The sequence below is a fragment of the Stegastes partitus genome, unplaced genomic scaffold, assembly GCF_000690725.1.
Source record: "Stegastes partitus isolate 25-593 unplaced genomic scaffold, Stegastes_partitus-1.0.2 Scaffold250, whole genome shotgun sequence".
Lineage (NCBI taxonomy): Eukaryota > Metazoa > Chordata > Actinopteri > Pomacentridae > Stegastes > Stegastes partitus.
Window position 1 is genome coordinate 376,469 of NW_007577981.1, and position 17,193 is coordinate 393,661.

The 17,193-nt window shown below is 43.0% G+C and overlaps 1 protein-coding gene across 1 annotated transcript in view; it reads left to right on the forward strand.

The window, feature by feature from the left end:
• LOC103357367 (partitioning defective 3 homolog B-like) overlaps nucleotides 1–17,193 on the forward strand; it is a 183,816-nt gene that overhangs the window by 74,336 nt on the left and 92,287 nt on the right. Inside the window, exons 11-15 of the mRNA XM_008281909.1 lie at nucleotides 1,216–1,401; nucleotides 4,909–5,079; nucleotides 6,586–6,672; nucleotides 14,283–14,400; nucleotides 15,713–15,854. Coding sequence (XP_008280131.1) covers nucleotides 1,216–1,401; nucleotides 4,909–5,079; nucleotides 6,586–6,672; nucleotides 14,283–14,400; nucleotides 15,713–15,854 — 704 coding nt within the window. The remainder of the gene's footprint in view (nucleotides 1–1,215; nucleotides 1,402–4,908; nucleotides 5,080–6,585; nucleotides 6,673–14,282; nucleotides 14,401–15,712; nucleotides 15,855–17,193) is intronic.

Genomic DNA, 17,193 nt, shown 5'->3' on the forward strand with positions numbered 1-17,193 from the left:
AGGTGCCTGATGTAAGGCTGCCGCAATCCTGGTGTGGGCACTCACATCTTTAAAGCCCGCGACAACTGGTGTGGCTGCTTTAATGTATATGCATATTCCTGCAAAAAAAAAAAAAAAATCCTTATTTTTTCTGAGGTGAGTTCAAGAGGCTTTGTTGTAGTCTCTGAGATCTCAACATGGAAGAATAAAAAAAAGATGAGTGAACACATGCAGAAACCCTCTTAACCTCCTCTCAAAGAAAAAGAAGGAGTGAAGTGGCGTCGAGGCGCCTCCCCTCCGCAAGACCCTCTTTTCCCTGGGTGATTGAACCTGGCTTTTTTTTTTCTTTCTCCTCTCCTTCCACCTCTCCATTTTGCCATTCTCTAATGACAGACATTTTCCTTTTTCTCTTTTGTTGCCTCTCTCTCCCCTTCCCCTCCTCCTTTCTCTCCCTCTTTTTCCTCATTTTTGAAGCTGCTGCTGCCACCGCCTTGGTCATATTCTCCACATCAAATAGTGGGAAGATGTGCAGAGACCTGTAGAAGGTGGAGAGGAGAAGGAAGAGGTATACAGTCAGATTGAGAGATTAGGATGAAATGTAAAGAGCGAGGGAGGGAGGGAGGGAGTGTGAATGAGAGAAGAAGTGGGTATACCTCAGGGATGGGTTATTACTTTTAAATGCTCCTCTGCGCCGCCGTCCTCTCCCCTCCTCCCATTCTTTCCTCCCCCATCCTCCCCCACTGTGCTCCAGGAGGAGGTATGAAAAGGTTATTATGTTTCCTTTAGAAATGGCTCGCTCTCCGTCTGCGCCTTTCATCTCCAAATGGAATAACCTCTCTACAGTAGCTTTCTTCTTTTTTTTTTTCCTCCCCTCTCTACACCTTCATTTCTCTTCGCAGTATACAACACATGCTCCCGTCTTCTTCTCATCCTTTCTCTTCCCGTCTTTCTTTCTTCTCCCCCTGCAGCCGTCTTCCATCTGACTCTTTAATCCGTCTCTCTTTTTTTTCTTTCTGGCTTTTGGTGTTGAGTATAATCAATGCTCTGTAGGCACACGCCTTATCAGTCAGTTCAGTTAGATATGGTGCTCCTACCTCAGTCACCAGCTATCATACACAGCAGTTATTATGTAAAGTAGGCATTAGGTGTATGTATGAGCAGGCTTTTCCCTGTCTAGAACTGTGGCTTTTTTTTTTACATAACATTTCAGCCTCCTCTCTTTATTCTCTGTTTCAGAAAGGGGAGGAAGCCGGCAGCGTGGTGTTGGAGGACGGACGTGAGCAGCTGATGTACGAGATCCCCCTCAATGAAACGGGCTCGGCGGGCCTGGGGGTCAGCCTAAAGGGGAACAAGTCCAGAGAGACAGGAGAGGACCTGGGGATCTTCATCAAGTCCATTATACACGGAGGGGCCGCTTATAAGGTATAGAATCCACGCCTGATGTCTGCGCTGAGCACGGCTGGGCCACTCAGCAGCCTTTAATGCAGGCCCTCCGCTTCAGATAATCCATAAATGATATACGGCATGAACAGCCACAGCATTAAAACCACTGACGGGTGAAGTGAATAACAGTGATCATATCGTCACAATCTTGCCTCCTGGCATTTATCTGGATCTCACTGTGACATCCCACCTAAACATTGCCACACACCAAGCACACCCAGAATCCCAATCTGAGAATTCATGGGATGCACCAGAGCAAGCCCACCCACAGAACCCAGAGGATCCACGGCTAATTGCCGGATACCACAGGACACACCAGAGCTCCAGACAAACTGCTTAGAATGAAAGGATGCAGAGACGATTTTAATGTTGTGTCTGACTGTTATATGCTAATGCCTGTAGCTTATTAATATATGTGAAGCAACGCCGCCATGTTGTCAGATCTCAGGAATTAACTTGGTCAACATAATATTGTCTAACCAATAAAAACATTAGGGTTCTTAGAAAACACAATCTTCCTTTAAGTAATTTGTTGAATCAAGCAAAATCAAATCAAGTTTTTTTTTTCCTGTGCAGCATGTTTAAAAGCAACCCAAGTTGATCAAGGTGCTGTACATGTTTTAACAAGTGCAACAACCAATATATGTGCAAAAAGCAACAGAAAACAGGACAGAAATTAGTTATAAATGCCTAAAAACAAACATTACAGGATGGAAACTTGTAAGATCAAATTCTAAATTAAAGTATACGCAAGTTCTTAAATATTAATACAACTCAGTGTCACTGAAAACGCATACTTCTTAAGATTTTTCTTTAAAGTGTCACTGGCGAAGAAACATTTGCTTGAAAGAGGAAAGCTGCTCCAAAATGCTGGAAACATGATCTCCCCTCCACCACTAACCTCCATCAGAACAGTTAACAGCAGCTGTTCTGAGGATCTAAGAGGCCTCGAGGACGCAAGTTCTGAAAAGGAACCCAGGTGCCGACTCGTGCATGACCTTACAAACACAGATGTAATGTTAAAGTCACTTCTAGATTTAACAGGTAGCCACTGCAGGGATGTTTAATCAGTGATACGCAGCTCATGCAAGTTTCAAGTGTGGCCCAATCCACACATTAAAACCTGCGCAGCCAAAGTCCTTGAGAACCATTGACTGTTTATCACTGCAAGATGGAGACAAAATGAACTAATAATGTTGCAGGGTGAAAACATGGCGTGTAAAACATCTCATTTCTGTATTTTAATGGAAAGTTTTTAATTCACGCTATTCATTAACCATCACAGAAAACTACTGGTGCTTTAAAGAGCTCCTTAAAAATGCATTAAATCTGAGAAATGAGAGGATTGCAGGAACGTTCTGAGATGCACATTACGTTCTGTAGGCAGATGTATGTTCTTGCTTCTCTTTGAATGATTATTTTCTTCCGAGCGTCTTCCCCGCCAGGCGCGCGGGCGTCACGGAGACCTTGCGTTTTTTTTTATCTTACTTGTTTTCTTAGTTTTATTTGCTCACGCTCTTTCCCCTCCTCTCTGATGTCTTTCTCTGTCGCTTCCTCTCATCTCCTCTGTCTCATTTCCTGTCTTTCTTCGAGGCCAGAACCCCCTCCCTCCTCGCTTCCCTTCACCTCTGACACCCGTTGACCCCGAGCGGCCTCGTCACATCAGCGCCGCCGCAGCCTTATCTGTATCACTCAGTGCTCACTTGAAGTTGCGAGTGCATCAGGAAGAAAAAACATCCCATTTCAGCACTTTGGAGATTCCTCCACTTGGCCTCAATATCTGGCCTCCCCCCCCCTCCACCTCCCTCCTCGCACGTCAGAACTTCTCGTCGCTGCTCCCAGATCTGCTCGGCGCAGAAGCGAGTGTGTCGCTGTAGATAAATGGCTGGTCTGGGATCAGGACGGCCAGACGTCAGCTCCCAAAAGTGCCTTCAGAAGTAGTTTTCCGACAGCTGCCAATGCGGATAGCGCTCCGACAGAATGGCCTAGTAAGATCTCTCGCTGGCTGCAAAACAGGTCTCTGGGACAAGATACCACATAAGAGGAAGAAAGACATGAAGGAAGGGAGACAGACAGACAGACAGCGGCGAGGGAGGAAGGGAGGCCTATTGAAAGAAGACGAAGGGAGGGAATCTGAGAGGGAAGAAATGAGCGGCGTCGCACAATAGAAAGACGGGAAGAGGGAGAATAAGAAGAGAGAGAAAGCAAATTGAAAAGTGGAGACACTCAGCAGGAACACAATACATGCGAGTGTGTGTGTCTGTGTGCGTCTCCTCCTCAACGTCGATGCATGCTAATGAAAAGCAACTAAGGGGCCTGATGAGACTTTGCAGCGCCAGGCCTGTGCAGAGGAGGAAACCCGGCTGTCCCCTGAGTCTGACTGACACACACCAAATATCACACAGCAGGCAAAAAAAAAGGGAGGAGATGAGGAGAAGTCACGGAGAGATCTAACCTATTTCCATTAAAGAGTTTTGGGGGGACTGTCAGGCCCGGGGCCTCAATTATATGAAAAAAAAATAGTCTGACTTTATCCCCAATCCTGTCATGCAATCATATCAAAGCGTATGCTAAAAAAAAAACAAATTAAAATTACATGTAGCGTGCTGCCGCTGCTTACATGGAGAATGAAGAAATTAATAGGGAATATCACAGACGCCTGCTAGTTTTGGCATAAACATCTATTTTTGATGACATCCTTGGATTTGATGCAGATTTTTTAAAAAAACTGCGTGTGTGTGTGTGTGTGTGTGTGCTTGGTGGCATCCCAGCATGCATCTGAGGTCAGCCTCGATGGTGCCTTGTTAATGAGGTGGGGTCGGAGGTCAGCGCCGGCCTTAATGTGACGGTCACGACTCCTCACACTCCGAGAGAGCCTTCAGTTTGTCTCCAAGTCTCTTCATCGTTTTTTTCTTTTTAATGCCTTTTGCATTGGTTTCCTCATTTGATCCCCCCAATCTCTGCCTCTCTCTCTCCCTCTCTCTCCTTCGCTCGCTCGTCCCCTCCCGCCCCCTCTCCCCCCCCTCCCCTCTCTCCCTCCAGGGCACTATTCTGTGTTGCCTCTCTACAAGAGGCTGCTATTTAAAACACTTAGAAGTGATTTAGTGCCCACGGAGGCTATTCCATTAGCTGCTCTATGTATTTATCATGGCTCTCCCGCTCTCAGTAGATTGCTAACTCTACAATTTTCTTGCCTTACCCCTTCTTCCATTTTCTACTCTGCTTTCTCTCTCTCACACATTTCACACCTCTCCCAGTTTGTCTTCTTCCCTTTTAAAACTTTACTGGTGTCCTGTCTTGAGTGTTTTACTTCATGTAACATCTGTAATCCTCTTTTGTCCATCTGAGACATGAGCACAATAATGCTGAGAACACTAGTCACTGCTCTTACTAGTTAAGATTAAATCAAAATGAGCAAACAGTAAAAGATACTCAGACCTCATGTGAGTTACTCCAAATAATCTCACCGTCATGTTCTCCCTGCAGGATGGCCGGCTGAGCGTCAACGACCAAATGATTGCGGTTAACGGCGAATCGCTGCTCGGCCGCTCCAACCACGCCGCCATGGAGACGCTGAGGAGGTCCATGTCGTCGGAAGGAAACGCCAGAGGGACCATCCAGCTCGTCGTGCTCCGAGCACCCAGACAGGGACAGCAGGTTTGTTATCAAACTTCTCGCTGAATTGTGAGATTCCAGGAATGCAACGTTTTATGGCGAATGTATTTTTATAATTTGTTTTTCAGTTCATTAGATGATTTCAGCTCATCTGGATTCCAAAAGTCACTCACTTGCAATTTAGAAAAGCAGAAAGGAATAACATTTTTAAGCCATGGAAGTGCTCAGGCTTAATTTTTGGAGGCATTTGGAGTCTAGCATCTTGGAAAGGGCAGGAAGGTTTACATCAGTGGGCTGAATCTTATTAAAGTTATGCAGAAATTAAATAGGAGAATAAGAATCTTGTTATTAATACCACACTGCAAATGTTAAACCCCCAAGACTTAAAGTGCAACATAGTGTTGTGTGAACAATCTGAACCCCCGAGCAGTTTTTTTTTACAGCAATTCTACTCACTGCTCGGTCATTTGTCACTGCAATATAAAGTCCTGCACCTCTGTGGAAACAGCACAACCACGGCAACAACTAAAGAGTGCTCAAAACAACTTTATTTTTCCCTAGTTTATGTTAAAACTCAGGAGTAGAATGGATGTTAGGTGTAAATGTGGCAGAAGATATGTGTTTTAAAATGAACATTAGCACACATTTGCATGGATGAAGCCTGACAAAGAAATCACACAGCTCCCATCTCAGACACGACTTGGAATCATTTTGACTTTTTACACAAAATCCCTAAAAATGTTAATGTTGTTAAATTTCCTTATTACAACAGACTGTACTTACTTCACTCCTTCGCTTTTGAAGCCTTGGTGTATGTGGAGCAGCATGTTATAATTTGAGTTTGGTGAGATGAATTTGGCGACATTAAAAATTCAGGAAGGCTCATGCATTATGAAATCCTCTGCACTATCAGATTATTTATACCATAAAAAGCGACGGCAGATTTTGAAAGCAAAATTAATTATATACATATTATTTGCACCGGGATTGTTTTTCTCCCATGTTGTCATCATTGCAAAAATATATATCTGTAGTGGTTAAAGCAGCTGCCCTACATGTGGGTTGGCAATATAGACTCAGGCTTAAGCGCTAAATCTTTTTACAAAACCCAGTTAAATTGATTGTAGAGTGATACAGATGGTGCTCTTTTTTTTTTTCCTACGACAAACAAAACCTTCTTCAGTATTCAAAAAGCCCTCAGCTCAGTCGTTGTTCCGAGTACAGTCTCTGCCTCTTATATTATAAACACATGTGGATAAAAATATTGAAAATAAAGGCTCCCTTTGTGACAGTGACTGTCATGCTGGATGATGTGTTTGGGTGTTAAGTCTGCAAAAGCGATATTCTCTGTCAGTTTTCTTTCCATAAAACTACAGTGGATGTGGACTAAGTTGACACTTAAACAAGAAGGAGGAGGTAGCAGTTCAGTTTCTTATCAGGAGTCCTTTGATAAGGCGTGTGGCTGTTAATTGACACAACAATGGCTGCTGGAGAGGATGAAAAAATGTCAAAGTCATACATGTTTTGTTTTTTTTTTATTCTCCACAGATGGGGAGTGCCAGCCCTTTACCAAGCACAAATAGAAATGTCTCCGCCGCCCATCAACCCAACACCCAAGCAGGCTCCAGCAATCAGGTACGAGCGGGTGACGCCTGCCACCGACCGCAGCCGTCTCCGCCTCGCCGCTCCTCCTCCCTCCTCCCCACGCTGAGGAGGCGAGCGTCCGAGCCGCTGCCTCACAGCCACAGGCAGCGTCACACACAGAGGCCAGGGGAGACACACACCAGATACACCTACGGGTTCAAACAAACCGACAAACGTAGCGGCTACACATTCGGCTTCGCGCAAAGGGATAACGAGTACAGTGACGACGAAGGAGCGCAGAACCCGGTGTGCAGGCCGACCACGAGGTACAGGTTCGGGTTCGTGTCAAACAGCCAGACGACGAGCAGCTTAAACACCCCCACAGAGGCGAATTTAAACCGGCACGGATACACGCACAGCCAAACGCTCGCAGACATACAGAGCCACGGCAGACTCGACAACACGCACGTTGTCGTAGTCGACTCTCAGGGAAACACACAGCGTTACGTGGAGGTCAGACACGCACGCAGCCGCACGCTGGATGACGTCCACAGACGAGACGGCTGTCAGAGTAGCAGTTACACCGAAAACATCAGAGCGATGGCGGGGCAGATGTACGGAGATCCGCCCACGCACAGCAGGACGCCCGGTCGCTACAGAAACAGATCCGCAGACAGATACGTAGACGCACACTCGTATAACTACGTACACAACCGGGCTCTGACGAGACAACACTTTGGGCTTTGAGTGTGACTGCATGTGTGTGTGTGTGTGTGTGAAAGTCTTAAGAAGTACACAAACCCAGAATTAAAATGGGCCAACTTTATCTCTAAATCTCTGACGAAATGTTAATGAAATGAAATTATTGAGAAAGTTTTCTCTTTTGCACCAAATGCGCCACGACGGTACGTTTTTAGTGATCGATGACGTGGAAGCGTATTAATCCGTCTAAAAGCTTTCCCTTTGCCAACTCCACTAACTGTCACACCATTAATGTTTAGCTGCCTTTTTAAAAAATGACTCATAACTCGGCGCAGTACTAAATTCATCACTGTGTACCACTTTCCTTTCTGTCACGTTGGTTTAATTCACTAAAATTAGCTGGTATGTGTTTTTTTTTTTTCAACCCACTGCATTGCCTGCAGACTGTAAAGGCTGAATCTACTCTCTCCTGTTTTGTCTATTTGTGTAAAGTTTGGTATTTCCTTCTTTATTTCCATATTGGTTTAAGGGAATGTACTCTTGCTTTCCTGCCTCACCTGCCTGTCTCTCCTCTGTTAAATAAAGCTAATCTGAAGCCTCCTGCATGCCTGTCTGCCTGTTTTTCTGTTGGGTTTTCAGCAGCTTCCTCCTCCTTCGCTTCACTCTCTGTTTATTAAATGGTATTTGGTTCCCTCTTCCCCCCTGTTTTGGCCTCAGTGTCTCTTTTCTTTTCTGTCTTTAGGTCTTTTTTACAAGCTCCGAATAAAAACAACTTAGAATCCTCTCAAAAGCAGCATCAAGATAGAACACACGATTCAGATTTTTAACCAAAGAAGACAAGAAATTGTACATTTATACAGGGTGACTCACTCTCGGTCATAAAGGATATAATGGAGGCATTTCAAGAATTAAAACAATCAAGAAATACTCATGAGTATTAATGAATGCTGTGAAGCACTGCTGGGAACACACTCAGTTGTTAGAGTCGTGATACATGTGTTAAAAACCTGACTGGTGGGTCCTTCTTAGACATCTTGCTTCTACATATCATATGTTTAGGTACTTTATGAAGTGTTGTTTTAGAAAAAGTTAGTGGAAATCAAGTGTTTTTGCACACGTAAGGGGAGTTTTTTATAAATTAATGTGCATAATGGGAGATGGAAACACCTTTTTTGAATAAGTTCGACCATTTAACTCGCATCACTGATCAGCTGCCCTGTCCCGTCCTTTGTCTAAATCTACGGACAGCATGAAACATGGTTGATGTCAGCTGACATAAAAGAATAATCGCAACTTGCTCAACTGAGAACAATTCCTGAAGAATTCTCTCCATTTTTGCCTCATAGATGCCCAACGTTTTGTTTCTTCCTCATCTTAGTGGAGTTGATCATAAACTTTATTTAAAAGATGGACGACCATAACGTCTATCATTTTGAGGCCCTGAGTTTGGTATTTGGCCGTCACCATGTTGCTCTTTTGAAACAACAAGCAGGGTTTAGATCTGACTGAGAACTTGAGGACACGATGCACAGTGATAGGGTGGCAACCTGTCAATCAAAAGGTAGCCTCGTCCTTCAACAGACCATCGTTTGTTGTCTATTTTACTTGAAAAGTTACAGAATAAACATTGTGCTGTATTCAAAAAGACTAGAAACTCACGATTGAGACCACAAAATCATTGAAAAAATGTCCACTGAGGTAACAAATCAAGTGAGAAGTACCTGGTGCTTAGAAAGATGCACGTTTAAGGCACTTTCACTTCAATTTCCAAACTCAGCGGCTACTTCCATCTTTTTGTAGAATCTTTGCGGCAAACAACTTGTTTTGTATTTGGCTTCTTTTACTGTTTATTTGTCTAAACCACCACCTCTGATGACACAACCATGTTTATTTGCTCCAAAGCAGTGAATGGAAACAAGTCAAACTCACATTTTTCTTTTTCACTTTTTGCGACATTTTACTCGTTGGCCTCAGATTCTCTTGACATTTATATGGAAACGAACGGTTTGTTTCTCGTTTACTGAAGCTTTACACCAAATATTTATTTCAGTTAGTGGACTGTGGAAAGATATTCGCCTAATTTGACAAAAATTGCATCAGATTACGATTACCAACTTCTATGTGTTCAAAAAAATTCTTGACTTTGCTGGACCACTATTTTTTATTTTTTAAACCCTGATGGTAAATGAGTAAGCAGATATCAAGATATCAAGCCCGATGATTGCACACGGCAAAAAAAAGAAGCTGTTTTTAGGTCAGCCTTTGTACTGCGTTAAGCCATGAATGATGATTTGAAAAGCTTAACAAGATGTTTCGCAGCAGATGCTCGGCGATAATGTGTGAAGAGAGGAGTTAAAATGGGAGTGTTCCTGGGCTGACCTGCTCATTGAGGCATTTACATCTCTTATATGCTTTACTCCCAGTGTGTGTGTGTGTGTGTGTGTGTGTGTGTGTGTGTGTCGACTGAGCCTCTGGATAAACGCTATCAAACACAGTTCAGAGTTCACGATTTATCTGCAGAGTCCTTCTCCAGTCTGGTGACACGGTGGGGTCATGTGATAAAACAAACGCCCTGAGCCGCTCAGACTCTGTCTGGAGCTGGCTTCCCATTAGGCCTTAATCCTAAACATGCTAAACTGCCACATTCACCCTATTAAATCTAACTTTTTAGCTTTAAATGCTTCCATGCATTATATTTCCTCTCTTGTGATGCATGAATTAGGTGCTGATTTACTGGCTAAACTTGTGTTCAGATGTAATTGGATATTGTCGGTGTAATTATATGGCATTCTGTCTGTTTATTGACATTGGCAATATAAGTACATTAAGGCCAGCAAGACATTTATAACCTGTAATGTGCAGCTTTTCATACATTTATTTTGTTATTATTAAGACCTGTGACCCCTGATCTTTCCTTTAGTGCAGCGATTCCTGAAGTTTTCAACCTGCAAAAGAACCAGAGACCCCCAGTCTCCCTGGAGGTGGCTAAATCATAGAAGTGTTGCACACAGCTGCTCACTAACAGGCGCGACAACCCAGGAAAACTCCACAGCCCAGCAACCATAATATTATTTTATAGTAGTTTAATATATGCTAGAAGCAGAATGCATCAGTCAAAGTAATTTCCAAGTATGAAGTGAAGTATTGAGCAAACATACAGTGTGTAGGAGTAGCAGACTCAGGTTGTTTTTATATTTGTTTTAGCTTTTTTTTTTTTTGCCGTGATGGAAGAAATACAGGCAAGACAGAGTTGGGGAATGAGATGTAGCAAATGGTCCGACGGGCTGGGATTGGACTGGCTGCTCGGGGCATTAGCGCCGGTCCGGTTATGTGTCTTCATCACTCAGCTGTTAGGTCACCCCAACATATGGGTTTTTAACCACAGTAGCTGAAATATGTTATTTTTTTTACATTTAAAACTTATTGAACTTCTGGAACTTGTCTTGCGAGCTGCACTTTGGGAACCACTGAGCTAGAGCAGACATTTGTAGCTTTCTCATGCAGCTTTTCACCACATTGTAAAGTCTGTTTGAGACACTTTTATAGACTTTACTTGAAAGTTATTTTAAAAAAAACAAACAAAAACAGCTATTGTATTAGCACGTCTTCTCTCACTTTTATAAGAGGTGTTCGACTGCCATGGTAACAACCTTATATAAATATATTTAAACAGAGACAGCTTGAATATCAATGACTATTTTGTTTGTATAGCACTTTCTGTTCAGATTAGTTCAGTTTAAAGTACTTCACAGGTAACTTACCACTAACAAGATGAAACAGACAAACACTAAAACTGTAGCACACAAGGGCTAAAATTATAGAGGAGTAAAGAAATTAGGAAGTAAGTTCAAAAGCGTAAACAAGAAGCGACACAATTGTGTGTTGTTCTTCTTGTCCTGTCTTGCTCTCCATCCTGAGCAGGATGCTAGGTGGGTGGGTGACACAGTAGGCTGAGGCCGGGCTAAGCCTCTCAGAAGCCCTTTGTATTCAGCTGTAGGTTAAGACTAGCTGCATAGATTGATTCCCCCCCTCCTCCCCACAAACCCCCCCACCCACACCCCCTGTTTACTTATTGTTGTGGGATTAAGATATCTGACTGCCTGTCTGGCAGGCTGCTTCAAAAGCCTCAGGCAAACCGGAGGCCGAGGGATGGATGGCTGGATAGACGGGTGGAGGGATGGGGGAGTTCTGATGCGATTTATGTGTCACCGACACATGCGGAGGAACTGTCAGAACTTTGTGCGCAAATTCACACGAGGCACATATATGAGCTCAGTGTGACTGACAGCTGTGATGTAGCGACATATTAAGATGTATGGTATCTACTAATGATACCCCAGAGACGGCATGACATTGTGAATACACCCCACCTAACGCTTTGATAAGAGGAAGCTACCACAACACCTTTCATTATTGGATGCTGAGTCTTCGGACTGTTTCGTGTGTAGGTGTGTGTCTTTTTTTTTTTTTTTGCTTGTTTCATGTGTGTGTGTGTGTGTGTGTGACAGCTGTACCTCCCTTCTCTTTGACCAGAAAAGGCTTCTTTCATCCTCCACCAGCACTGATTCCCATCAGCACCGCTCGTGCCTATCTCCATCTGTGAGGTGGGGGTCCTTTGTAGTGCTGAATGGTTGTTCGATAATATGCCTGTCAGTGCTCTCAGGATTATCTTAATTACTGTGTTGTGCACATGAAGAGACTCACCTTTTTATTTTTGCGGTTTCACATGGTTAAAATCAAACCCGATTTAAATATTTGCACTTTTTTTTTTTTTTGGCGCTGTAGCTGCTTAGATATTTATCCGTCACTCATTTACTTTAGGGAGGCGTCGATCTGTCCCGAATTCATTCTGCAGCATGGCAACAACCACAAACATACTGCCGGAGTCAGCCTCTTCTGGCTGTACGTTCAAAAGTAAACTGCCAAATGTTGACTGATGTGTTGGCATGTTCACAGTCAAGTCTGAGTCACAATGGATGACAAATTTTCTTCCTCAATTATGATCAACTCGACTGCTTTGTGATGTTTTGTTCGTCGTCCCACTGCACACGGAGTCAAATCCGTTCACATCGCCTCAAAGCTCCGTTCCCGTATCCCCATATGAGGTGAATCATAACTCAGCGGTTGCAGGAAGTGACTGAAGGACGGCAAAATCAATGCAAAACCCGCTAGTTCGCTAGATTTATGTAGGACTCAACTGCAATTGCTCCATGATCTCAGAGGGTTCTTTTCACACCCTTTTGATTTGATACAGTTTGAAAAGGCTCTTTTGTATTTGGCTGTTTGGCTTGTCATGTTGCTTGCTGGTGACAAGAAAACAAGAGATAGTAGATGTGCGATTGTAGCCTGAATTCAAAGATGGACTACTTGGAAATCCCTGCTCCAATGGTAGACTGTCAAGCGATTCCTTTTTTTGATAGATAGTTAGAAATTAAAACAGGTTCGAAACATAGACGACAGAATAATCCCACTGTTTCTACCTATAAGTCATTATTTATGATACATAAAGTCCACTTTTCAGGCTTTTTGTTTCCATCGCACAGCAGGATCTGACAACTATAATCACAATCCTTACCTCAAGTACGCCAAAACAACAACAAATAGCAGCTACTGGACATAATTGTCGTTCTATGACTGCATCAAAAATCCCACATTTTAGATTTGTTATGCTAACCTGCATGATAAATCTTTAGTTGAAGATGGCGATGTTAGAGAAGAGAAGACTGCCACTCATCCAAAACATCACATGAGCAGACAAAATGATACCAGTCAGGGTTTGTTTTCTCTGAGTTTAGCCAATTAGTGTTACTGAATTACTTCATCCCGCAGTAGATGCTCATTTATTTCCCCAAAAACAACCCTGAAAGAGGTTCTACAGGAGCGCTTCCTGTGGTCGGAACACACACAAAGGTTCAGCTCGCCCTAAAATGGCCCTCAAGTTTCTGCAGAGAAAAGGCTGATTATTATTATTTTTTCTTTTTATTTCTTATTGACACCATCATAAATTCGGCAAAGTGATTTGTAATTTGCTGTTAGTCACCTGAATTTGTCTTCTCTTTGTGTGTCCGTAATTGAAGTCGACACACAATGCTGGCCAGGAAATGAGGTCAGCTCTCAGTGTGCTTTACTTTGCGGTTATTACTCTGAGTTATTGCGTTAAGTAAGTATAAACAGGCCAAGATTAAAAAGCAACAATTTATAATTTACTCTTGGGTCAGGGCGTTACAGTCGGGAAGCTGATGATACACTGGATGTATATTAAGTCTTGTCAAGGCCACGTCAACACAAATAGTAATCATAGCCTCAAAAATAGAACAGAGCATTGTTTGTACACAGAGATGGACAAGCCTTTAAGAGTTGGAGTGTGAGTGGAGCTGATGTGAGCCATGAACTCAACAATGGCACCTACCCTTCACCTAAAATAGCCAAACCTTTATTTATGCTTAACTTAAAGCTTTAATTCACTTTAAATTGCTGAGTTGTATAGAAAGTCGCCCACTGCTCAGTTGTCATGGATGTAAAAATGAGCATTTTTTTGTACTGGGCTGTAAATGTGTTTATGTCTGCTGTCAAGTTGGACATTTTAACCATTTTAGACCATGCAGTTCTACGGGGACTGACTTGCTCGTGGACTCACTCTCAAGTGACAAGTCGAGGAACTTTTATGCTTGCTTCATGTTTCACTCCAGAGGTTACCACTTGGTTAACAGGCTATACTTTTATTAGAAACTGCTGCTAGAGGATATTTCCTGCCAGTATTTTACACCAGTATGTGGTTAAAAATGAAATTTAGAAAAAGACCAATCCATTTGGGTAATAAAAGAAATGACTTTAATCTTCTGCCATATGAGGGAAGCATCATCAATATTTCAGAAGTCACAACTCTGACTGGGCTTGGCACATTTTCTTGAACCAACCACTTTCTTAGTCTCTCTCTTGATGTCCTCCTTTGTTGACAGGAGCCGTGGGGCCATGATGCATACCAGAGACCTTCAGGACCCTCCAGACCCTCAAGCACAGAGTCGGGCACAAGTCACTCCCCGATGATGACCAACAATTATGCATACTCTGGAAGTGGTGAGCCACGTGCACACTATTTGTCCATTTGAACTGTCAGACAGTCAACATTAGCCCACGAGTGTTTGTGTACTCGCCTTATCTGCAACTGAGTATGTACACACAGTGGGTTTGTGAGTGTGTGCTTGTGTACCTGTGTGTTTGCCACCGCTGCACAGCACGACACCCAGCCAAGGCTCCTGACACCCCCCTTTTTTTTTTTTTTTTTTTTTAGGTCACTGTGGCAGCCACCGTAAGCATTTCATACGCGCTGCATTACTAAATCGTCACATCTTTTTTTCCCAAGCTCTGTCTTTGTATCTCTTTTCACTCTCAGCCCCCTGCATATTTATAGCAGGAGAAAGGGAAGTCATTAACTATGTTTTTCTGAAAGTGATGCTTGCTTTTCATGTGCAAAAGATCTGACCTTGGAATCATTACGCTGATGAAACGACTCCTAAGTGGGCCAGATTTGCATACAGGGTTTTGTGCAGCGTGCGTGCTGTTGTGTTTAAAAAAAAAAAACACAAGAAAGACTAACAAACTGTTTTAAATTCATTCTTTATCTCTCCCCCCCTTACTCCCCTACCCCCTGGGATGCAGGGAGATGCTTTACTCGCTGAGACTCTGTCAGCTCTCCATCACGCCGAAGCAGTCGTACAGTTATTTATTATCAGGAAAAAGGGGAGGAGGTTTCAACACAAAAGGGGTTTACAGTGGGGAAATGATGCGCTCTCGGGGTTTACAGTTTATGGAAATGTTGTGGGAAGAGTTGCAAGGAAGTTAGAATGAGGCTTTTGTGGGGGAATGATGATTTTTTTGGTTGAATGTGCATTATGTATGGGGTGTGCGCATTTATTTCTCATGTAAATTTTGTCTTAACGTCTGACCTTGCTAAGCTCTGCATTGGGCGGTATCGATCCTCAGCTGAAGGACACACATTTCTTCACTGCCTGTAATTAAATATCTGTGCGATCCTGTCACAACTGATTATGAGAAGTAACGAATGATATCTAAAACTAGAAGTGTACGCACCCCTTCAGCCTTTATTAAGGTTTTATATCCCCCTTGGACTGACGCTAGAGTTAATTCAGGCAGCTTTGTTTTTGATAGTGTAGCCAGCAAAATCAAGGTAAAAGCTAAAAGCAAACAACCGAAATAAAAAAATAATTAATTGCCGCTGAAAATGTGTTAAAATTAACAACAACAACAAAAAAAAGTCAACACCTTTTTTTGTGCTCCAAGAGCTTTGATTCCTTCCTGATAAACAAAATCTGTTGTTGTTGTTTTTGTTGTTGTTTTGTGCCCATTGGATTATTGTGTTTCTCTTCAGCTTCGTATCCCGCTGCGGCCACCAACGGCAGTCACTACGGCAACGACGACGAGGAGTCGGAGCAAGACTTCCCCCCGCCGCCCTCCCCTGGCGCCGTGGAGGAAATGAATAGAGACTTGCCACTAACTCCCCCTCACCCCAGGTACCCCCACCCATAACACACACACACATAATGTACAGTACACAGCACCATCGACACTCTATTAATCTGCACACACAGGGCCACAGTTATTATGCTCTCATGGTACTCATAATATGGCCCTCTGTGTTATGAGATAAAGAAGAGTCATTACACAAAATATTACAGCGCGCATATGCATTATTTAGACTATGCGGTCTAATTGCAGCAGCTTATTTGCATTATGCATAAGTAATTATGGCGATAGCGTAATAGAGTAAATTCAGTAGGAATTTGAAAGCTTAGAGGGGACTGATACTTCTATTAGTGTCCTGCTGTACAGTCACAAACAGCCTTTAGACTGTAAATATGTGTGAAGCCAATCAGCTTCTGTAGGATCATCAGCTTAGAAATCGTCTTATGAGCATGGAGACGTCTGATTTGCACTCACTGGACAACATCATTGCTTTGGGGCGAAATCCGGTGCTAAAATCACATGAAATAGACGTCTTTATTTCATTTAATCTCTAAATCGATTCAGTCTTTGGTTTGGCTAAATTGGTTTTCAAAACATCTTTTTTGAGGTGCTATAAAAAAAAAAAAAGGTCAGTGCCTGTAGAAAGCCTAAAACTGACTGATTTAACTTGAGCTGCCAGCGGTACACTGCTCCCAGTGCTCCTGCCACCACTCCTCCACCAGTCAGAATGGAGGCACTTCAACTTTAATTTCATCTTGATGGAGGGAGCCAGATGTTGTGAGTAGAAAGGCTTTGGAGTGACGATTGTGTTCGTGCTGCTACATGTTTTCAACAGCGTGTTAGCAGGCACATTGTCATGATGGAGGATCCAGTGACATCACAGTTCAGGCTGGTTTTACAACCTAAGATTTCTCAGGATGTTATAGTGGAGCTTGACTGTCTGACCCTGGAGGATGACTTCACTATGTACGGTCAAGTAAATGTCGAACAAAATGACGAGCGTGCTCTTAGTGTGCCTCCTGATCTAACACGCTTTCTTTAGTCTTGGACAATGTGAGCTTTTTCATTGGACTTTGATACTGTCCGAAATGTGCAACAAAAGTGCATGTAACATTGGTCCAGATGTTGATCATCTCTCCTGGAATCCTGACTTACTATTTGCATCTCTTGCTTGTTTAACAGAAACAGAATCTGAACCTTTTGAGAGCATCACATAGTACCGTAAATTCCAGATTATTTAGCGCACCTGAATATAAGCCGCACCCACTAACTTTAAAAAGAAAACAAGTTTTGTACATATATAAGCAGCACTTGTCTGTAAGCTGCAGGTGTCCACGTTGGAACATGAGATATTTACAAAGAAAGATGTTACACAGGGAGTTTTTT